Genomic DNA, 23,872 nt, shown 5'->3' on the forward strand with positions numbered 1-23,872 from the left:
GACTTCCCAGTTTCTCCCAGTTTACCTAAACACATGTTTCTGTGTGTGTGTGTGTGTGTATATACAAATGACGTGTATTAAGACTGAGCAGCATTCTCATATAAATTTTCTCTAAGTTGTCCTAGTTTGAGCCTAAATGTTTACATGATCAGATTCCAGTCCTAAGAGATGACAAATTTTAAGTCTTCTGTGATTTAAGACCCAGTCAAATGTGACACAGAAAAACCAAATATTTGGAAGACTCCACCACTGATAGTATAAGTTTGCTGGAGTTAAATTGTGTGACACCAAGAGATTTTATTGGACTTCTACTCTAAAGAGCATACATAGGGTTATTTCAAAGTAAATGTCCCAAAGAACATTTCTGTTTATAATTAAATTATACTCTGGAACTCACTGCTGACCCTTTGGAGTGTCTCCCAAATAAAGCTGAGCTTTTTCCCTTTTGGCTTCTTATAAAATGAACCCAGTTTGTCCCTAGAAGCAACTGGCTTTGATTAGAAGAAAATTGTGGGCTTTTTTTCCCAAACTTAACAGAACCTAATGTTGGTTTTCCACAGTAAGGTTTTTGTCACCAGTCACAATCCAATAACAAACAATTGAAAACCAAAAGAGGACTTCCCTGGTGGCTCAGTGGTTAAGAATCCGCCTGCCAATGCAGCGGACACGGGTTCGAGCCCTGGTCCGGGAAGATCCCACATGCCGCAGAGCAACTAAGCCCGTGCACCACAACTACTGAGCCTGTGCTCTAGAGCCAGCGAGCCACAACTCCTGAGCCCACGTGCCACAACTACTGAAGCCCATGCGCCTAGAGTCCATGCTCCGCGACGAGAAGCCACTGCAATGAGAACTACGCGCACTGCAATGAAGAGTAGCCCCCGCTCAGCGCAACTAGAGAAAAGCCCACGCTCAACAATGAAGACCCAATGCAGCAAAAATAAATATATAAAGAAAGAAAATCAAAAGATTCTGTCAGACAACTGTTTGCTTCAGTGTTTCCAAACTGACTGGATTTTTCCCATTAAACTCATTAATAACCTAAATGGGGGTTAGGTAAACATTGCTTTAGACTTGAGGGTTTTGTTTTTATTAGTCCAAAGCAAACATGTATAAATCTTACATAACTGTTTCTTAGAATCAGGATATTCATTTTTTTCATTTTTATTTCTTTCCTTAAAAGTGGAATCCCTTGGAAACACAGCACCAAAAAGATACAAGAGAACTTGATGGTCATCTAACGTCTACCAATGCACTTGTCCTGTATACCAAAGCCACAGCTAGCACTGTGCCAGCCCCTGCCTGGACACCCCCAATGATGAGAGGGTCACTGCTCTATTGGGAAGCCTTAACTGTTAGAGATTTCTTCCTTATACTCGGTCAAGCTCTACCTTTTCTAACTTCCACCCTCTGGAGTTGTTCATAATATCAGCATCCTTTTTCATATGACATTCCTCCTTGTAGTTGTTTGAGTTTCTACTGGGAAAAAAAACAGTGGGAAAGGTGGTTACTTTTTGTTACAACTTTGCTATAGATGACTGTTTATCTCATTTTCCAGAATCTCTTCATCCAAGCTTTTGCCCCACCAATAGATTTCCAAAAATAAAGATTTGAACATTTCTTATTCCTTTTTCTTTTTTGTAGGTGCTCCTTCCAAGACGAATCAAAAAGAATGATAGCACTTACCCTTGCAACATATTTTTCTGTGCTGGGGAAGGACAGATTTACTTTATTAACCATGTTTCAGAGATTTGGTTGACATTTTATGTGATGTTTTTCCCTCTCTGTCATGTCCCTTTATGCCTTTATAGTGAATGAGATCAAATATATATGATATATATTTCATTACAGCATCCCACTCTTATCTCTTGACCTTATTTTCACCTTTTAGAGCCTTTTAAAAATTGAGGTGAAATTCACATAACATAAAATTAACCATTTAAAGTGAACAGCAATTCACCAGCACAGTGTTTTGCACCCACCACATGGACTTTGCTCCATAACATTTTCATCACCCCCAAAATAATCTAATTTTTAAACTGAGATATAACTGACATATCACATTATATTAGTTTCAGGTGTCTCACATGATTCATATTTTTCTCTATTTTTTATTTTATTTTTTAAAATAAACTTATTTATTTATTTTTGGCTGCGTTGGGTCTTCATTGCGTGCAGGCTTTCTCTAGTTGTGGCGAGCGGGGCCTACTCTTCGTTGCGATGCGCGGGCTTCTCATTGCGGTGGCTTCTCTTTGTTATGGAGCATGGGCTCTAGGCACACGGGCTTCAGTAGTTGTGGCACGTGGGCTTAGTAGTTGTGACTCTAGAGACCAGTCTCAGTAGTTGTGGCGCAGTGGCTTTGTTGTTCTGCGGTATGTGGAGTCTTCCCAGACCAGGGCATTGGCAGGTGGATTCTTAACCACTGTGCCACCAGGGAATTCCACATGATTCATATTTGTATACATTGCAAAACGATCACCACGGTAATCTAGTTAACATCCATCATCACACATAGTTACAGTTTTTTCCCTTGTGATGAGAACTTTTAAGAACTATTTTCTTAGCAACTTTCAAATAAACAATACAGTGTTATTAACTACAATCACCATGCTGTACATTACATCCATGACTTATAACTGGAAGTTTGTACCTTTTGACCCCCTTGACCCATTTCACCCATCCCCACTCCTGGAAACCAGTAATCTTTTCTCTGCATCTATGAGTTTGGTTTGGAGGGTTTTTAAAGATTCTACACATAAGTGAGATCATACGGTATCAATATTTGTCTTTCTCTGTCTGACTTATTTCATGTAGCATAATGCCCTCAAGTTTCATCCATGTTGTTGTAAAAGGTAAGATTTTGTTCTTTTTAGGCTGAATAATATTCCATTGTATATATGTGCCACATCTTATTTATCTATTCATCTGTCGAAGGACACTTAGGTTGCTTCCATGTCCTGGCTATTGTAAATAGTGGTGCAGTGAACATTGGGGTGCATGTGTCTTTTTGAATTAGTATTTTCATTCCCTTCTGATAAATACCCAGAAGTGAAATTGCTGGATCATATGGTAGCTCTATTTTTAATTTTTTGAGAAACCTCCATACTGTTTTCCAAAGTGGCTGCACCAGTTTACATTCCCACCACCACTGCCAAAGCATTCCCTTTTTCCTACATCTTTGACAACACTTGTTATTTCTTGTCTTTTTGATAACCGCCATTCTAACAGGTGTGAGGTGGTATATCCTTGTGGTTTTGATTTGCATTTCCCTGATGATTAGTGATGTTGAACATCTTTTCATGTACCTGTTGGCCATCTGTATGTCATCTTTGGAAAAATATCTGTTCAGATCCTCTGCCCATTTTTTCAGTTGGATTGTTTGTGGGGTTTTGCTATTGAATTGTATGAATTCTTTATATATTTTGGATATTAATCTCTTTCCAGATATATGATTTGCAAATATTTTTTCATATTTGGTAGGTTGCCTTTTCATTTTGTTGATGGTTTCCTTTGCTGTGCAGAAGCTTTTTAGTTTAGTCCCACTTATTTTTGCTTTTGTTGCCTTTGCTTTTGGTGTCAAATCTAAAAATCATTGCCAAGACCAATGTTAAATACTTTACTGCATATGTTTTCTTCTAGGAATTGTACAGTTTCAGATCTTACAATCAAGTCTTTAACCATTTTGAGTTAATTTTTGTATATGGTGTAAGATAATGGTTCAGTTTCAGTCTTTTGCATGTGGCTGTCCAGTTTTCCCAGCACTATTTATAGAAGAGACTGTCCTTTCTCCATTTTATATTCTTGGTTCCTTTGTCATAAATTAATTGACCATACATGTGTGGGTTTGTCTCTGGGCTCTCTATTCTATTCCACTGAGTTATGTTCGTGTTTATGCCAGTACCATACTCCTTTGATTACTGTAGCTCTATAACATGGTTTGAAATCAAGAAGTATGATGGCTCCAGCTTTTTTCTTCTTAAGATTGCTTTGGATATTTGAGGTTGTTTGTGTTCCATACAAATTTTAGGGTTGTTTGTTCTATTTCATCAATCTATTCTTAACATCCTGTTTTCATAATAGCACACTGTTTCTGGTCCTCTTCCTTTAGAATCACTCTATATATATATATTATATATATATATATATATTATATATATATATATATATTATATATATATATATATAATATATATATAATATATATATATATATATATATATATATATATATATATATATATATATATATATATATCCCCAGAATTATTGAATATTTTCCAAGTCCAGAGATGTGGGAGATATTTCTGAGCAGCCCTTGCTCACTGGTCTAATTATTTAAACATATTTATTGATTTAAACAAACTAAAATAGTTATAGTGAAGGTAAAATGCTACGCTTATATTTCAAGGTTCCCACAATTTGCAGTTAACTAAGATAATGCATGTCTGTCTCCCCAGCTTGTGAATGTGACACTGATGGGACCATTTCGGGTGGCCTTTGTGTGAGCCACTCTGATCCTGACTTGGGGTCTGTGGCCGGCCATTGCCTGTGTAAGGAGAACGTGGAAGGAGCCAAGTGCGACCGATGCAAGACCAACCACTACGGACTGAGCGTCACCGACCCCCTGGGCTGTCAGCGTTAAGTCAACAGGGCCTGGGCTGCCAGCCTGAATGCATTTTAAGGCTTGGAGCTGCCTCTGTCAGGTCTAAAATTTGGTCATTGTAAGTACCTGAGTCCTACCAGCCTCTGGATTTTTTTTTTTTTAAGTGTACCAAACCTCCCACAAATTTTAGTAAGTTAGTGGAGAACTTTTTTAGGTGGTTTGCTGAGTTTATCATGAAGAACCAGCAGGGGGCGCTCACATTTTCGCTGCTGGAGCAAACACAGGGGAAAATGCCAAGAAATTTAATGCCAAGTTATGAAAACTTTAAAAAAAAAAAAAAAAAAGTCCTCCACTAGGAGTCTACTCTACAAATTTGTTAAATTACATTATGCATTTTTGCATAGGTTGATGACTTCTTAGGCAAATTTCAAGTGGGGGGTTTCCTTTTTTAAAATTATTTTCTCCCTCTCACACTGCTCTTAGTATTGTCTTATGTTCTCTGTCAAAGAAAAGGAAATAAAGAAGCAAGGAAGGGGCTGTGGGGAAATAGAAATAACCTCAGAGTTTTCTGGGGCCAAATGGGGAGGCCATTGGCTCTAGGATCACAGAAACTCAGGGCTGCCTCGGCTGTCACAGAGCTGCTGATTCCACAGAGAATCTGGGTTAATTATTTCCCTTTGGTCATAGTGTCATGCTCTATGGTTTTGCCCATTTAAGGAACTGGATTATTTGCATGTTTAGAAAGCAGCAAGATAAATCATTCTGTTTAAAAAAAAAAAAAAAAGCTCTTCTTTGTGGACTTGATGCAAAATTAAATTTCAGCATAATGAATTATATAATTTCCTATTATACCTTTCAGTACTCCAGGCATTTCCCCTGGTTCACTAACATTATGCCCTCCGAGAAATGGGCCAAACGTTGGTTTTTTGTTTTGCTTTGTTTTTTTCTTTTGTAAGAGCTTCAGTTACACATAATTCACACACAGTTCATTTTTTAAAGTGTACAATTCAGTGATTTTTAGTATATTCAGAGTGTATAACCATCACTACAGTCAATTTTAGAATATTTTCATTACCCCAAAAAGAAATGTGAAGAAGCATTATTCACAACAGTCAAAAGGTGGAAGCAACCCAAGTATCCATCAATGAATGAATGGATAAACAAAATGTGGTAGGTAAACACAGTGGAATATTATTCAGCCTTAAAAAAGGAAGGAAATCCTGATCCAGCCTATAATATGGATGGACCTTGAAAGCATTATGCTAAGTGAAATAAGCCAGACCCCAAAGGAAAAATATTGTATGATGCCACTAATATGAAGTATCCAGAATAGTCAAATCCGTATTAACAGAATGTAGAATGGTGGTGGCCAAGGGCTGGGGGGAGGGAGGAAGAATGGGGAGAGATGGTATTTAATGAGTACAGAGTTTCAGTTTTGCAAGAGGAAAAGAGTTCTGGAGGTTGACTGCACAACAGTGTGCGTGTACTTAACATTGTTGACCTGTACACTTAAAAATGGTGAAGATGGTAAATTTTATGTTATACGTATTTTACCATAAAAAAGAAAAGAAAGGAAACCCCATATGCTTTAGCCTCCACCTCCCTATCCTCCCAGCCCTAGGCAAGCACTAATAAGCTTTCTGTTTCTATAGATTTGCCTATCTTGGACATTTCATACAAGTGGAGTCATATAATTTGTGGTCTTTTGTGTCTGGCTTCTTTTGCTTACCATAATGTTTTCAAGGTTCATCCATGTTGTAGCAGATATCAGTACTTCATTTCTTTTTATTGCTGAATAATATTCCATTGTATGGGTATACCACAATTAATCTACTCGTCAGTTGACGGACATTTGGGCTGTTTCCATGCACATTGGTTTTTCCTGCAGGGGAAATACACATCTTGCTCTGGTTGCACAATTTCTTAGCCTTTACAACATAAGCAGGACTAGCAATGCCAGTGGGTGGAAGAGAAAGAGGAGAGGGGGAATGGGAAAAAAAAGTAACGAGGTGCTAAGAAAGAGAGAGGAGAGAAAGGGATATCATAGGTGCGTCTGCCAGAGAGGGAGCTGTCGGTAATAACGGTGACACTCAGAAACCCTTCCCCTAGTCACCCGACCCAGCCAGCATCATTCAGAACTGTGCCCAGCTCCGCAACATGCATGACCTCTTGTCTCCTCCTAATTGCCATCCAGTAGAACCACATGAGGGCTGCAAAAGTGTCTGGCACTGCATTTCCCGTGCGGGGTTAAATGCAGTCCAATAATGGGGCAGCCAGGCAGACAATGAACTTGGCAGGGCAGGCTGCTCTGTGTTCTCGTGGCCACGTGTTTGGCTCATTGTAAGCTGTTAAGGACATTTACCAGTGTGGAGAAATCAGAATGAGAATAATTGTGTATGCTGTGCTTTCAGCCTGTGACTGTAACCCCCTGAGGAGTCTGCCACTCTTGACCTGCATTGGCCACTCAAGGCCAATGCTTGTGTCAGTCTCTTGCTACTGGACCACACTGTGAAGAATGCACTCTACGTATTTGTCTCTGATTTCGCCTTTAGGGAGTGATGCAGTCTTCTACTGGCATTGCCTAGAAGAGACTTGGTCCTGTTGATTGCTTCCCTTGTCCTATTGTATTTCGGTACTCCCGTGGTAAAAGTATTTACACTACAGGAATCAGCAAACACTGGAAATCAACCCCCATCTTTCTGCAGAGAGCTAGTTGTTAAACATTTACCAGCACCGTGACATTTACCAGTTGGGACTGAATCAACCCAGGCACCGACAGCAATAGTTTTATCCTCTGTTCTCTTGGAAGTACCAAGCAGTAGAATATAAGAGCATTTATCTGGCCCCCTTGTTAAGCCCACCAGATCATGGGGCCTTTTCTTCTGTCTCTTATACACAGTCTCTTTCCCACTCTTACCACTCCATGCCTAAAAATATTTTGGATGAGCTCATTAAAAAAACAAACAAACAAGCAAAAACAAAACCCTTAGGTTTAAATGTATTGTAGATTCCTGTGGGAAATAAACCGTTGGATTTTTCACAGACTCCACTACCCACATGAGCATGTATGTCTCAAATTAGCAAAATAAAGCATTCTTCACGCCATAAGAAATGTGTCACGCATTTAGGGAGTTAAAAACCCAGCTCTTTTCTTTGTCCTTTGATCTTGGCAGCCCACCGTGACATTTTAGAAAGAAAAAAACAAAAATTTAACCTAATAAAAGAACAGTGACCTTGATGTGTCTGAAGAAATGTAGCTGATAAATAAGAAACATATGTCTGTTCCGACATAGTTTTGTGCTAATATTGTAAGTTGCTTTACTGAAAACACATGGGGATGGGGCAGAAGAGGTGGGGAAAGAAAGCAAAGAAGTAAATATGAAGAGGGAACTCTGTGTACAACAGGACAAGTAATCTAGAAGTTTCACGTTGGAAGGTGCGCCACGCCGAGCTCCATGACTGTGAGTGGACAGCACAAAAAAAAGAGTGCAGAGCTGGTGAACAGATCAACGGACACACCAAGTCAGATCATTCCAGACAAACCTTAGACTCGGGCTGACTTTTTTTGTTGGCTGGTGAACTGCCACTGTGTACTTAATTGTGTCTGCAAAAGGAAAATAACTGAGCAGGGGCCGGTGATGGAGGAACTTGTCCATCATGGCTGAGCCGAGGCATCTGCCTGGTACCGCACATCAATCAGTGGTGCCCTGGATGGTCCCCTGGGGGGCCAACATGGCAGCGTACCCTGCCTAGAGGGGGTTTTCACAACCCCATCCTGGATAAAGCAGCTCAGTTCACATTGTTTTTGCCTAAACTAAAGTTTGGTTTGGGGAAAAATATCAAAAGCCCTTTGCTGCGTTTTGTAACAAATTATGTCAACTTTTGATATTTAAAATAAATCTTTTTGAGTAAACTGGGCATAAAATTTTTCCAAGATAACAACCAAAAAAATACGGATACTTAACAAACCAATTTCAAATGAGAGTTCCGTGCCTACTAAGATCTTAATTCTATCTGAGTTTGTTAAGTGGAGATTTGAGGGGGAAGATTTTTCTGAGTATTTTACAGTAAATGTCAGACTTAAGAAGTAGTTGTTTATATCTCACCAGCTGTTTATATCAAATAAAGGTCAAGATGTTGCAATGATGACAAAAGTCTTGAATAGAGTTGAGTCTCTCACACAGGGAGAGTTTGTTAGCCAAAACAATTATTTATAAGCAAGTGATTCTACTAAACTGTGATATTTGTATAAGATTTCAAAATCAGCCTGAATGATTTTTTTTAGCCCCAAACATTTGCCATAATGTGTAAGTAAAAATTCCTAGGGATTTCATGGTAAGGGACCGAAAGCAGTTGCAAGTAGGCTAGTCAAAGAATTTCTCCTGGCTGACCTTAGACAACCCAGCCTGAAGCTAACATTGACGCTGTCAGAGGAACTGTGAGATTTCCACTGCATTTCTTTCTTTTTTTTTTATTGGAATATAGTTAATTTACAATGTTGTGTTAGTTTCAGGTGTACAGCAAAGTGATTCAGTTATACATATACATATATCTATTCTTTTTCAGATTCTTTTCCCATTTAGGTTATTGCAGAATACTGAGTAGAGTTCCCTGTGCTATATAGTAGGTCCTTGTTGATTATCCATTGCATTTCCATTCAAAGCAATACATAGGCAAACCCCCTGTCCCTTTCATTTCAAGCCCTGGAAATGGGAGGTGTGCATTACCAAGTGCGTAGGCAAGCAAGCTACTGTGTGATTGTTCAGGCTGCATGGCTGTTTGCTATGCATCGATGGAACTATAGTGCTTTTAATATTACACTTCAGAGCAGCAGATGTCTTGAAGGCTGGAATCAACTGAGCGTTTTCTCTTTGTAGGTTGGATACTGGGGACTGGAAAATCACCTCCATGGATGTTCTCCCTGTGACTGTGATATTGGAGATGCTTATTCCAATGTGTAAGTCAGTAAAATGAATGACTAAGTTTTGTGGCAATATTCCTCACTCCCATTTCCATCACATAAATAAAAGCACATTTCATTTGGACATGCTCATAGTCATAGGTGAAGGAGTTCATTCCATGACAAGCAAAGGACATTGAAAAGCGACGATCTTGAGACATTAACGATAGCCCAACTGATTTCTTTCACTTCAGATATTTCCACGGGTCAGATAACAGTTCTACTGCCTGGGTATCCCGAGGGGGTGTGAAAGATGCCTGCAAATGTGTGATCTGACCTGCCTAAAACTCCATCTTTTTGTCAGCCTGTAAAGAGAGGTCCTGCACTCTCCTTTGCCCGGTTTTTAGAGCAGAATCAGAGAGCCTCTGAGGAGAGAAGTGGCAACCAAGGTTTCATGGATCTGGATTTGCTTGTCAAGACTAGACCTGTAGAATGGAGAGAACAAACTTATGGTTACTAGGTGGGTGAAGGTGGTGGTGGTGCGGTCGGGGGGATGGATAGTTAGGGAGTTTGGGATTGACATGGACACACTGCTGTATTTAAAATGGATAACCAGCAAGGACCTACTGTATAGCACAGGGAACTCTACTCAATATTATGTAACAACCTAAATCGGAAAAGAATTTGAAAAAGAATAGATACATGTATGTGTATAACTGAATCACTTTGCTGTACACCTGAAACCAACACATCATTGTTAATCAACTCTACTCCAATATAAAATAAAAAGTTTAAAAAACAAACAAACAAAGAAAAATACCAGACCTGTAGATCCATTGTTTCTCCACATCCTCCCCAGGATGGTTGATTGATGGTTTCAAAGGATGGGCCCAAACCCAAGGGGCATTTAGCCCAGCACCCCCAAGGCCCTTATCTTACACTCGTCCCTCCTCCACGTTTTTATAATGAGGTGGGTTTGTTTTCCCTCAGGTGCTCACTCGAGGATGGGCAGTGTGATTGTCGTCCGCATGTCACAGGTCGCAGCTGCACTGAGCCAGCACCCAGCTATTTCTTTGCTCCTTTGAATTTCTACATCTACGAGGCAGAGGAAGCCACGCCACTCCAGGGACTGGCTCCTTTGGTTCGTATTTCATTGACTCTCTTTACAGACTTCAGTTGATGGGGTGTGGGTAAATACACACACCCTTGAGATCATGGGTAAGTTACCCGGAAGAGAGTGGTTTTGCCCACAAACACAGAGCAGAGTGGATTCTATCACGGAACTGCAGGTTCTGTAAAGTCTTGAGGGCAGAGTCTGCATTTTGTTCATCTTTGTATCCCTGTTCTGGCACAGAGCCTGGCACAGAAGTGTGAATTGCATTAAGTTGTGATGAAATGGACTTGAGTTTTGCTCTTTCAAGGTACCGATCAGATAGAGTGTGTTTATTGAGCATTTCCATGGTCTGTCTCCCTGACAACACTATAAACCGTGAGAGGGAAGGGAGGATGTGTACCCCGTCGCCACTGTTGCTCTAGTGACGAGCACTATGATTGGTGCGTAGTAGGAAGCCAGGGATCTCTGCTAATGAATGAATGAATACGGTACTGAACCAAGTGTAAGATGTGCTCGCTGGCCTCCTGAAGCTGATCTCGGATTAGCAGTCCTCAGTGCTGTTCATAGGAGTGTGTGATTGGAAATGTCGCTTGGTCTGCTTCATTTTCCCTACAAGTCAGAAGTCCTGCGGGAGATGCTCCCTAAAAATATTTGTCTCAAAGTGTTATGAGGGGGGCAAACGCAGGCATCTGAACCCATCAGAGAAGATACAGGTTAGCCTCCCATAACACTCTTATGCTTTTGACTCCAGCCACAAGCAGGAAACTGACAAAGGAAAGGGCAATGTGAGGCGAACGACTTCAAGGGGAGAAGGCATGTGAAAGTTGGTTCTGGAGACAGGATTCGGATAGAAAATTGGGAACTCATTCCAGGTTCCAGTGACTAAGTCTTTTCCTGAGGTCTCTTCCTTATCTGGACACGACTGATGGGAGGGATGAAAATACCCCACAAGAGGCTTGGAATTTCCTCTTTTACTGACTGAGATTAGGGCAAGAAAAGGAGGCTTGCACTGTCCGGACCTAGACTCACAACTGCGGTGGGTGGAGTCAAGATAAAGCCATCCTATGTCTAGATTCTTCTTCATTGCTTTTAGCATTGCAGGTTTATGATGGTAACTGAAAAAAAAAAAAAAAAGCTTTGGGGAAAGAATATTGATATTTATATTTAGGCTAAAACTATCATGAAATAATACGAAAAAAATATATATGTATATACATAGTGATCTTGGCCCCTGGTTCCTGACACAGAGCTCCCAAATCCTTTGGACTTTCCTGGGTGATAGGAGTGTCATTTGTTCTGATGAGGTGACTCTGGGTGGGCTCCTGGATGGCTTCAGGATGGAGGCTAGTCACCAGAAAGACCAAGCCATGATTAGAAGCTTGAAACTTTTGGCTCCACCCACCAGCCTCCAGGAAGGGGAGAGGTGAGGGAGATTGAGGTAATGATCCATCATGCGTGTGGGGTGAAGACTCCATACAATTCCCAAAAGTACTGGGTTCAGAGAGTTTCGAGGCTGGTGACCATATCTGTGTGCTGGGAGGGTGGTGCATCCCAGCCACAAAGGGACAGAAGCTCCTGTGTCTGGGATCCTTCCGGTCCTCACCCTATGTACATCTTCATCTGAGTGGTAATCTGTATCCTTCATCATATCCTTTATTATATGACAAACCAGTAAATATAAATAAGTGCTTCCCTGAGTTCTGTGAGCCATTCTAGCAAATGATCGAACTCAAGGAGGGGGTGGTCACAGGAACCCCAGTTTATAGCCAGGTGCATAATGCTGAGCTCCAGGCTAAGATTGGCGTAGAAAGGGATTATTTAGCATCTCTGCCCTCTAGGAGTTTTTAACCATAGCTGATATTTTTCATAGATAGCTCAGGATGGGAGCAGTGCCATACAACAAGGAGGGTCCATAAGTGCATTAGGATTTTGGAGCCACGACTGATCCTTTACGAATGGGCTTAACACACGGGTAGAATCATTTGGCCTGAGACTAGAAATCCATGAGCACTTCCATTGGTGGATGAGGGGAGAAGACAGTCCAATCAGAAAAGTTCTAAGTAACAGCTCAGAGGAGAAACAACGCAGGTGTATTTGCAAGTAGAACAGAAAGTTTATATAGGAAAGAAGTACCGGAAGAGAAAATTAGATTCTCCTACTAAAGAGGCTAAATTTTCTTCTTGGGGCAATGAGAACTCGTTGAAACCTTCTGAGCAAAGGCATGACGTGATGAAGATTGTCCTCTGTGCCCTTACGGACACCATCCAGGAGAAGTGGAGCCTGGGGTGGAGGGGCTCAGGGGGCAGTAGTCCAGACAGGGGTGAAGAAGGGGCAAGGTTCAGGGAGAAGAGAGAGGATGGGGATGGAGACACGAAAGAACATGAATCCAAGACCCCAGCTTTCAAATAATTGTTTTAATACTCAAATTGGAGAGCTAAGAAGAATGACAATTAACTTTCTTGGTGGGTCTTTCAGAAAGATATCTATATTTGTATCTACTTCTACCTATCTATCTGTCTATCATCTCTCAATCACCTGTTTACCTATTATCTATCATCTATCTATCTAATCTTTCTTAGTCTGTCTGGGCTGCTAAAAATACCATACACTGGGTAGCTTATAAACAACATAAACTTATTTCTCACAGTTCTGCAGGCTGAGAAGTCTAAGGTCAAGGTGCACTGCAGATTCAATGTCTGAGACCCACTTCCAGGTTCTTAGATGGCTGAGTCCTCACATGACAAGGGAGCTCTCTGGGACCTCTTTTATAAGGGCACTAATCCTAATTACCTGCCCGAAACCCCACTTCCTAATACCATCATCTGGGGATTCAATTTCAACATATGAATTTGGGAGAGGGGGAGTAGGATACAAACCTTCAGTCTATGGCGATATCCTTGCTACTCAAAATGTGGTGTGTAGACCAACAATAGTGTCATCACTTGTGGATTCATTAGACTTGGAGACTCTCAGGCCCCACCCAGACCTATTGAATCCAATCTACGTGTTAGCAAGATCCCCGGGTGATTTGTACACAGTTTGGGAAACACTGGCTTGTTTTCTTATAGAAACTAACTGTGGTCACAAAAGTTAATATTGATTGAATTTAACATGGTATGGCATTTAATATACCATTTAATAAAGTTAATTCCATAATATGTTTTCTGTATAAAAGTGGTAAAGTAGCTTATAATTTTGTGTTACAAGATGAACACAATGGGTGAGAGGGAAAAAAATGAAGAGGACAAATAAGCGTAATCCAGTGTGGCCTGTCCAAAGGGTCCTCATCACAGAGGTTGAGGAGCTGGTCAGAGAGCATGGCTGAGAGTCTGAATAGTGACCACAGAGTATGAGGATTCCTGAAGTTGACTACAGCTGACCTCAAGGCTGCCTGCTCACGGTGAACAAGCAGGGCACCTGTGAAATTAAAAACCTTGACTATAAAACCAACAATGAAACATCAAGCAAACACCGATGTCTAGAGTACAGTGAGAATTTGGAAACGAGCAATTGGAGATTCTAACTGGGTCGGCAGCTGAATGACTAAGGAGATGATATAAAACAGAGTCCCATAAAACCCAGGATTTTAAGGAAACTGGAGTTGCATGAATGCTACTCTGCTGTTTTAATAGTTTGGTTGGTGGAATCTTGCTATCCCGGTATAATTTCTCATGGGAACATTCAAGACCAGATTCTGCAAACCATGAGAACTAAGAGAAATTGGTCTGGAGAGTGTTGAAATTACAACATCGAATAATCTTTGAATCTGTATATCATGCATATTGTTAATTTTCGAAACACCACAAAACCAATAGAAAAGAAGAAATGTTTTCGAAGTTTAGAATTGCACTAGTTGAACAGCCCTTAAAAAGAAAACCCAACACATAGTCTTAGGACCACTAAAAATTTCCCCTTTTCATAGAGAAACAAAAAATTATAAGCTGCCTCTATGTGTTCTTCCTGAAGCTATTAAGTGAGAATCATGATTACCTTTTAAAGTATGGTATAATCTGAAACTCTTGAACTCTGGTAAAATTGGAACTTTTGTTGGTTACTTAAACTGTCCTTTCTTTTTAAGATATTAACAACAGCTCTGCCTACATGTGATGTGTATTTCCAGCAACAAGGAGATGATTTCGTAACTGACAAAGGAAGCATAATCCTGAAGAGAAATCAGAAGCAAAGCATTCGAGCAGATGAGCAGAGTGAGGTAAACCATTTCTTCAGGGTCGTTGTCTGTTGTGCTATAAGCAAATAACCCGGGTAATGCACTTAGAACCATGCGTGGCCCATGTAAGTGATCAGCCAGTGTAAGCCCTATTATCCTGAAGAATAGAATGAAGGAAAGGTAGAAGCCAGCTCAAAGTAATTCGAGCCTCTGGGGAAAACTTCAATCGCTTTATTTCTCTACAAAATGAAAATTTCTGGAAAATAAGATTTTGGAGAGTTGAAGAGTCAGACTCTGAATTCACAATTTCTTATCATGTTAGAAAGGAGAGATACAGTATTGAGGAATGGCTGTCTTCCCAGTTGGAGAGGAAAGGACATGCTAATGTCCCTGGGGATGGTGTGTGACTATGCCCTTGAATCTGAGATGGATGTAGTTGGTCATTGCCGGCGTGAGTGCCAGAGTGATGCCGCCTCCACAGGGCCCTGCCTCCGATGGCTTCAGAAGGCCAGAGGAGACCTGAAGACCTTGTAGCTAGCCAACTAGTATTCACTCGAAGTCAGGGCCACTTTAGGCCTGTTTGTTTGTTTGTTCATTTGTTATGCCGGGGTCTTTACTGGGCATTCCTGTGTGCATATGCATTAAGGGGCATGTTGGAAAAGCAAAGGAAAGCAGGTGTTAGCTGTTTTGTTCATAAACCCAGCAGCTGAAACAGTTCCTTATTCATAAGAGACTTTCTCGAGTGGATGAAATGATTGATTGAATGAAAACGGAAATACCTAGACATAGAGCCTGCCCTTAAGATTGTGGTGGGGGAAATGAGCCACGTATACAAACAATGAATGCATGGCAGGGTGGGGTAAGTATCATAAAGAGGTGTACATAATGTGATACGGATTCTACTTAAGGAGAACCACCTCCAACTGAGAGGATAAGAGAAGGCTTCATAGATGGTGTTCCTCCTTCCAGGCCCATGTACACCAAGTCACAGAGGCTTTGCTCTTTATTCTTCTTGTTTCTGTTCCTATGCCACATGCCCATGAAGCCTTCTCTGACTCTAGGCATCTCAATCTGAAGTCCACCTGAAAGAGAAAAGTAGGGAGTGCCCTTGCTCCCTGTGGCAAAGATCAGTGAACCTCTAAATTTTACTGTGCATAAGTATTGCCCAGGGAGATTGTTTAGAATGCAGATGCTAGGGCCTTCCACTTGAGATGCTGAATCAGGGAATGTGAGACTAGTCAAGTTTTTTCAGGTAACTCTATACATGGGACTATTGTATTGGATAGTGCAAATATAGAACATTTTCATTATTGTAGAAAGTTCAATTAGGCAGTGTTGCTCTAGAGCAAACAGGTTCAAATTGGAACCATCAAAGACTTAGGAAAACATGGGTACATTTTGTGATCTTCATTTGGATTTAAATATTTGAGGTGTTTGGCACAATGATTTAAAAAAAAAAAAAAACCCACACATTTTGGATCATTTGGGGGGAGAAAAGAAATCTGCGTGTTTGCCGAGCACCCCAAGTGATACGAGCGGTCCCTGGCAGCACTTTGAGAGACACTGCTCAAAGCATCCACGGCCTCCTCTCCTGACTCTTGCCTGAAATGACCACCTCTGTATTACTGACTTGCAAAACTTCTAGTCATCCCTTAAGACCCAATTCAGATTTATCTTTCTCTGACATTCCCTACCCTGACATCTGGACATAATTAATTGTTTCTATCTGTGGAGTCCCATAGGTCAGTAATTTTCAAACTGTAGGTCATGCCTATTAGTAAGTAGGTCATGAAATCAATTGACTGGATCAGTTTAGTACAACAGAAGAATATAAAACAGGAGCATTTTTTTGTGAAACTTTTCAGTTTTATATAAATGTGTGTGTGTGTGTGTGTGTGTGCGTGCGCACACGCGCACTGAGTCACTGTCTTAGGTTGGATTCCCTACAATCAGAGATTACAACAGAGATCTGGGTGCATGTGTTTTACTAAGGAAGCACTCATCAGGAGAAACCTGTCAGGGAGGAGGGCAGTAGGCTGGGGAGCGGGGAAAGTGAGGCAAGGATGACGTCTAGGCCTTGCCTGAGTCTAGCCTTGCCTGATCCCCTGGGGAAGCTGTGAAGCAGAAATTGCACCACAGAGTTGTCCCCCATTGAAGCCCCAGGGCTGTCTTCTCATGTCAGGCAGGCATGGCTGTAGGCTGCCAGGGCAGATGCAGATCGCCTCCCAGGTGAGGTGGCTCCCATCAGCCAAGGGCAATTCTCGAGAGAAGGTAGCAGTGGTGAGACATAGCAACCAACAATCCCAGGAGCTGGTGGCGAGATAGAGTGGCCCAGTAAAGGGGACCAGGCAGTACACTAACAGCATAGACCCAAGTTCACTCCTGGCATGCTCAGACCCATGTGCAGGGCCAGGGCAAAATAAAAATTAAAATGCAGGGCCCCTTATTCAGAAATTAGGGAAAGGACCCTTGAAGATAGTAAAGTATAAAGCTTTTTACTTTCTTCCATAGTCTCTCTCAACTTGTCAAAATATTTTTATGTGCTATTTAATGTCATTCTAAGTAAAGAAATATTAAAAATTTAAATTATTAACCTGAATTATACTATTGATCTCTATAGCATGCAGTGCCAATTTTAACTGCAAACATAAGAAATTCATGGTCACTGGGAGTGACAATGAGCTTGGCTACTCCTACTTGGTTCCCAAACCCATGCTTTTTCCCTGCTGGGGACACAGCATCACATAAAGACCATTGGTTTAAGGAGTAAATAACATCTAGAAGAAAACTGTCCCATCTCACAGGGTGTCATTTCCAAGCTAGTGAAGCTAATGCATCTTTTAAGGGCCCCATCCCACTGCCATCTCAGGTCAGCATCTTCCGGATGCCATGGTTTGTTTAGGAACAGTGGATCCCAAAGTCACATGCCCACTGATACACTTCTTTTACTGTAAAGTGGATCCCTTGGGCTGAGGAAGTTGTGTTTTCCCACATTGGTGAATTAGACACTCTGTGAGCTGTCAGAGAGTGGTGCTGACCAAGGCCATAGAGTGTCCGATTCTCACTGTGGGACACCACATGACATCGCCTTAGACCAAGGGATCCAATTCACTATCCTTCAATATAGGGAGTCAGTGTCATATTTTGTAGAACATCTGGATTGTCCAGATTCTTTTGGGCTGTACTATTACAGAGAGCAGGAGAATTAATAGCCTTGGGGCAAGACTAAATATACACGACCGCCCATCCCAAGCGAATACAAAATGCTTCTGTTTCTTCTTCCTCATGGAGATGGAAGAAAACACATTTTGCATTTCAATAGCTGCGTATCATGCACCAGGGTGGTGGTAACCAGCTCTGGTCATGATACTCCTTCCATCAGGACAGCTGCCAAGTGGGGCTACAACTTAGTTATATTAGTATAAAATTTGTAATGGGGATATGATATGAGACCCACCACCAAGTCTTGAGAGTGGCACTTTGAGAATGCCTCTGATTTGCAATATTGCTTTTTATTTACTATCTTGGCTTGGTGGTGGTGGGGAGGGCAATGGAGGGTGGGCATTTCACAAGGTTTTACTCGGCCTTTCCTACTATAGGAGCGTTAATATCAATGCCAACTGCTAAGCAGGTCCATTCCAATACATATACAAGAATTGGAGGAAACAATCAGTGGTTCAGTAAACCCAGTGAACTGACTGTGAAAAGAACCTAAGTCAGATCTCCATTTACTACCTGACCCCCATATGCCCTGTTCTAACAGGCGGACCATGATGGCACTTTGGGTACATGGTTATCAGTATCAACTCAGATCCTGTATCCATTAGCCCTCGAAAGATCTAGGCATTTCTGCTTCCCCAATAGACTAGTTAAATAAACATAGATCTCTTTGGGAGATAAGTGAGAGAATTAACACTTGCTGTGGTGGTGAAGAGTCTTTCCTCATTGGGACCCGGCCTCTCATTCAGTCACTGGGGTCTGGGTCTGAGAATTTGCTCAGCTCTATAAATTTGGGAAAGGATTATGTCCTTCTGTTGAGGTGGCTGAACTCAGCCTTCTGCCAGTTCATACTTGATCACTTTGGATTAAACATATTAAGCAATATTTTGTCGACTGCTCATCTGTCTTGCTCCTAGGAACATCAAGTTCTATTAGTCGTCTCCACAGAAGATTCCTGTAGGTCAGGCCCCCTTGTCTCCTATTCCAACCTCGCTGACCATTATAATTATACCCATCTTGCTTTTGAGAGTTAAATGCTCCCCAGCCCTTGATAGTCTGCGATCCTGTCCACCACACTGATACTAAGGAGCTCAATTTTGTAATGGTTTAGCCTACCAGCCGACAGAGGGTACCCCATCCTCTGCTTCTCAGTGATGCTGGTGGCCCCGTCACCAGTTCATTCCTCACTGTCTTGAGAAACGGACACGGAGCATAGTCAGCTGATGGGTTTTCCAGCCTTGTGGCTTACATCCATTCAAGCATGCCTAGTTCTTTGAGCCTTGTAGCCCATCCTCCCCAGCCTGCTACAGCAGTTCTGGCAGCTCTGCTTCATTCCTCTGGACCACAGCTTTCGCCAAGCGTCTCTCGGGGCTCCGGGGCCCTTGCCAGGCTGCTAAATCCTTTATCACCGGTGACCCCAAACCAACAAACTCTCCTTACCTGATTTCATATTCTGTCCCCTTGATCTGGCACCCCTCACGATCCATGCCCAGCCATCCTCTCCCAGTTGCTACTTGTTCGTGTTCACCAGGTCCCTCTCGGAGATCCAGCCCTTTCCCATCAGATCATGCTGCAACTGGACCCGAATTATCAGGCAAGTGGTCAGGAGGGGCAGATCCTCAGGAATGCACACGTTTTCTTTTAAGGTCCCTGCATCATTTGAGATTTCTGCCTCGTCTTCAAATGTGGCAGGGATGGAGGTGGGCGAGGATGGGGGGGGGGGGCCTCTATTTTCGAATAAGTGTGAGTGGATTACTTCTACAGTACAAGAGTGGTCAGGAGAACCTCAAGGTTCACGATTCTCAGGTGCATCACCCATGCCTCAAGATCCCCTTGCTTCCCTGTGAAGGGAGGGCCTGACTTGGGCATAGGTGACTTACCCAGGCTGAGAACTCCGCCTTCCCTGAAGTTCCGCAGCTCTTCCAATTAAGTCTTGTGCCTGGTCTTTGGCTCTTCCTGCCCTCTCACTAAAGGAGATGAGTTTCTTTAAATGCTGCCAGGGAGCCCTTCTGATTCTCACACTTGACTCTAAGTTGCTGATCGATTGCCCTGAGCCTGCCATCGTCTTTCATCAAATGCGTCAGTGGTGTCCAACAATAGCCACCCACGTCCACAGTCCTTATAACTACTCTTTCCCCTGTATCAGAAATCTTGCTCAAGTCAGTGCCTCCCCTTCGCCCTCTATCCTGTCCCAGGTGGCCACAGATGACTGTTTTAGCAATGGCTCTGCTGCTACACAAGGGTCATCAACACGTTACCCACTGGGTTCCTCATTGCCAGCCGAGCAGTAAATGATCCACGTCCAGGAATGCATCTAGAGTCCACACTCTCTGCTACCAACTCTCTCAGGTCAGCGGCCCTAGAAACAGAGCCTAAGACCGGATTCAGGTGCATGTGATTTATGAAGGCAGTGTTCTTCGGGAAAACTCTTTAAGAGAGTGAAGGAAACATGACAGAGAAGAGGAAAGAGTCAGAGGTGGTCTCAGGTAAAACAAAACTTGGATTGATCCACAGAGAAAGTCAGAAACATAAACTGCAGATAAATTTGTCCTGCCCCTTGAGACGACAGGGCCAGCCTTTTATAACCTCCTATCAGGCAGTCTTTGGCTGTGAGCTACCCCAGGGGTAGGAGTGGGCAGTTGGGGTGTGAGAGGGCAGTTCTCCGGAGAAGGGGGGCAATTGTGAGCTGTTGGAAACCACACACACGCACACACGCAACTGGGAGATGTGTATACCAACCAAGTAAAGGGGGATCCCGGGGTGGGGGGGGTACCTACAGTGTCTGTTGCAAATTCCAGAGTACTTTTTTAAAGTTTGAAAAACGTTGCATAGAGATGAGTTTACATACACCTCCGTCTCATTTCTTATTTACCTTTCTGTCTCCCACGCAAGATTCTAAACCCCTCTGTGGCTGGGAATCTGTCCTATTCGTATATGCATTCCTGATTCAGAGGCGGGGATTGAATCGTTACTAAATAAACATTTGTCAAATGAAGAGCAGTTTGTGGTAGATCACAGAGCACCTTGAACTGCAGGCTAAGTAATTTGGGCATGATACTCTTGGCAGTGAGGAAGCGTTTGAAATGCTTGTTGGCAGCAGTGTGCGGTATGTATTGGACTAGCGAGATCACGGAGAGAACAGCCAAGAGGTTGTTGCAGCAATAGAGGCAGAAAGTAACAAGAGGCAGCATTCTGGTGGAGGCTGGTAAGTGTCGAGAGGCAGATGCAAAAGTCATCAAGGAAGTATTATCTATAGGGTCCAGATGGCCCCAGGCTGACATCCAGCACTGAGACCGGCAGGGCTGCTAATCAATCAAGTGTGTGAGCAGTTTTGTACTTATGTGCCCCCGAGCAGATGGGAGAAGATCATTTCTCATATTTGCATGGAATAAACATCTAAAAAAAAAATCTGGGTGGGTTTTATCATTGTCATGCACAATTAGGCAAAATCCATGAAATGCAGTCATGGGAATATTTTCTTGCCCTCCGTATTTTAGCCAGAACTCCACAGTCAGATCTGAGAAAAGCCAAGGTCACCAATGTGGAATCACTCAGTACATGACACGTGGAGTACATAACGTACTGGCTAGTGACAGTGCTTTCCAAGTGATTACTCTATACAGTAACATATGTTCCAAAGCTGCAGATTCAGCATGTTTTTCTCCGCTGTATTCTGGACTGTATCCTGGTTGGAATAACTTATTCGGGACTCAGATGGATCATATACACATCAAGAAACCCATGGGTTTTGTTTTTGTTTTTTTCCCCCCTGAACTCTTCCAGCCCTTCACTCTAGGCAAAGTTGTGTTTATTCCTCTCTGGCCAGCTGCCTGCTGTTTCTGTCGTTCTCCGAGGGCCAGCTCCTGGGGTGCCTGTTACGTGGACGGGACCTGGATTTGCCAGGGTTCTCCCTGGGGCCGGCTTGAGATTTGCTGTGGGGAACATCCCCATTCCCATGGATTTTGCTGTTGCCATTCACTATGAAACTCAGGTATCCTCTACTCCACTTCTACCGTGGTGGTTCCGAGCTGACTGGAGTACGTTCTCGAGCTAAGTGTTTCCATTCCAATCTTGCCTACGTTCATCTTAACAGGATTTGCAAAAAGTCGAACATCTGGAGAGCATTATAAACCAAAGGGTTTCCTAAACATATTAAAGCAACACAGCCATATGCACACACGCCTTATTCCGTGGAGAGAAGCTAAAGCTGGGGCTACAGATTTAAGGTACTAGTTCTAGGGAAGTGGTGATGGAATGTTTGTATAAGAACAATAAATAACTAAAACAACGCAAATCCTGCCCTCCTGGGACTTTTTTTTTTCCTAAAAATGTAATAAACCTTTGTAGAGATTCAGACTCATAGGGATGCAGTAGAGGCATTTATTTGCACTTGGATTTTACCAGGAAACAAGAGAAAAGCTAAAAGCAGCCTGTTCCTCTTGCCTGCTCCCTTTCTAGCCTTCCCCCACCCTTTGAGAAATATCTAAGAGGAAGAGAAACCGAATTCGAAAAACACTTGATCTAGAGCAGTGGTTCCTAACCTTTTCTTTGTATAACCTTTTCTTTGATGATCTGAAACCCCACAGACCATCTGCCCTGAAAAATATTTTATATGGCTGGGGGTGGCCTCAGAGCCCCCGGAGTCTCTCTAGGGACCACATTCTGGAAGGGCTCACTTTCTATGGTATGACCAGAGCTGATGATCTGCTTTGAAACTCTTAACATGACATAGTTCTCAATTTCTCACTTACACATGAAAGGCAAAGGACTTCAAGGAACTTTGACCTGGTGAGTATGACAAGAAACTCATTTTTTTTTTTTTTTACATATGTGTATATACACATAAATATATTTAATTTTTGTATAGAGAGAACACATCTCTGACAGCTTTTTTTTTTTAATTCATTTTTTAAAATTTATTTATGTTTTGGCTGTGTTGGGTCTTCGTTTCCATGCGAGGGCTTTCTCTAGTTGTGGCAAGCGGGGGCCACTCTTCCTCGCGGTGCGCGGGCCTCTCACTATCGCGGCCTCTCTTGTTGCGGAGCACAAGCTCCAGACGCGCAGGCTCAGTAATTGTGGCTCACGGGCCCAGCTGCTCCGTGGCATGTGGGATCTTCCCAGACCAGGGCTCGAACCCGTGTCCGCTGCATTGGCAGGCAGATTCTCAACCACTGCGCCACCAGGGAAGCCCAGCTCTCTCTGACAGCTTTAAAAAGCTTTTCCTAATTGTAAGGCTTCCAGAGTTTAGCTAATTAGCATAAGCACTGTCTTTCTTTCTCTGTCTCTTTCTATATATGTGTGTGTGTCTCTATATATATGTATGTATTTATACAGATATGTATAAATAGATCTAATAATATAATATAAATTTATATAATAATGTATATGCACTAATATGAAAGAAATATATATCTTTTTGTGAAGGATTTTTTTTTTTTTTGGTTCTGTGATCCAGGAACATGATGATTTTTTTTAAATATCTTTATTGGAGTATAATTGCTTTACAATGTTGTGTTAGTTTCTGTTGTACAACAAAATGAATCAGCTGTAAGTATACATATATCCCCATATCCCCTCCCTCTTGAGCCTCCCTCCCACCCTCCTTATCCCACCCCTCTAGGTGGTCACAAAGCACTGAGCTGACCTCCCTGTGCTATGCGGCTGCTTCCCACTAGCTATCTATTTTACGTTTGTTAGTGTATATATGTCCGTGCCATTCTCTCACTTCGTCCCAGCTTACCCTTCCCCCACTGTGTCCTCAAGTCCATTCTCTACATCTGTGTCTTTATTCCTGCCCTGCTACTAGGTTCATCAGTACCGTATTTTTAGATTCCATATATGTGCTTTGGCATACGGTATTTGTTTTTCTCTT

At 42.2% G+C, this 23,872-nt stretch overlaps 1 protein-coding gene across 1 annotated transcript in view; it reads left to right on the forward strand.

Annotated features, from left to right (window-relative positions):
- The window catches only part of LAMB4 (laminin subunit beta 4), a 104,684-nt gene that overhangs the window by 27,621 nt on the left and 53,191 nt on the right, over window positions 1-23,872 (forward strand). Inside the window, 6 exon segments of the mRNA XM_068549913.1 lie at window positions 4,454-4,633; window positions 7,011-7,057; window positions 7,059-7,120; window positions 9,476-9,556; window positions 10,490-10,640; window positions 21,797-21,991. Coding sequence (XP_068406014.1) covers window positions 4,454-4,633; window positions 7,011-7,057; window positions 7,059-7,120; window positions 9,476-9,556; window positions 10,490-10,640; window positions 21,797-21,991 — 716 coding nt within the window.

The sequence above is a fragment of the Eschrichtius robustus genome, chromosome 8, assembly GCF_028021215.1.
Source record: "Eschrichtius robustus isolate mEscRob2 chromosome 8, mEscRob2.pri, whole genome shotgun sequence".
Classification (NCBI taxonomy): domain Eukaryota; kingdom Metazoa; phylum Chordata; class Mammalia; order Artiodactyla; family Eschrichtiidae; genus Eschrichtius; species Eschrichtius robustus.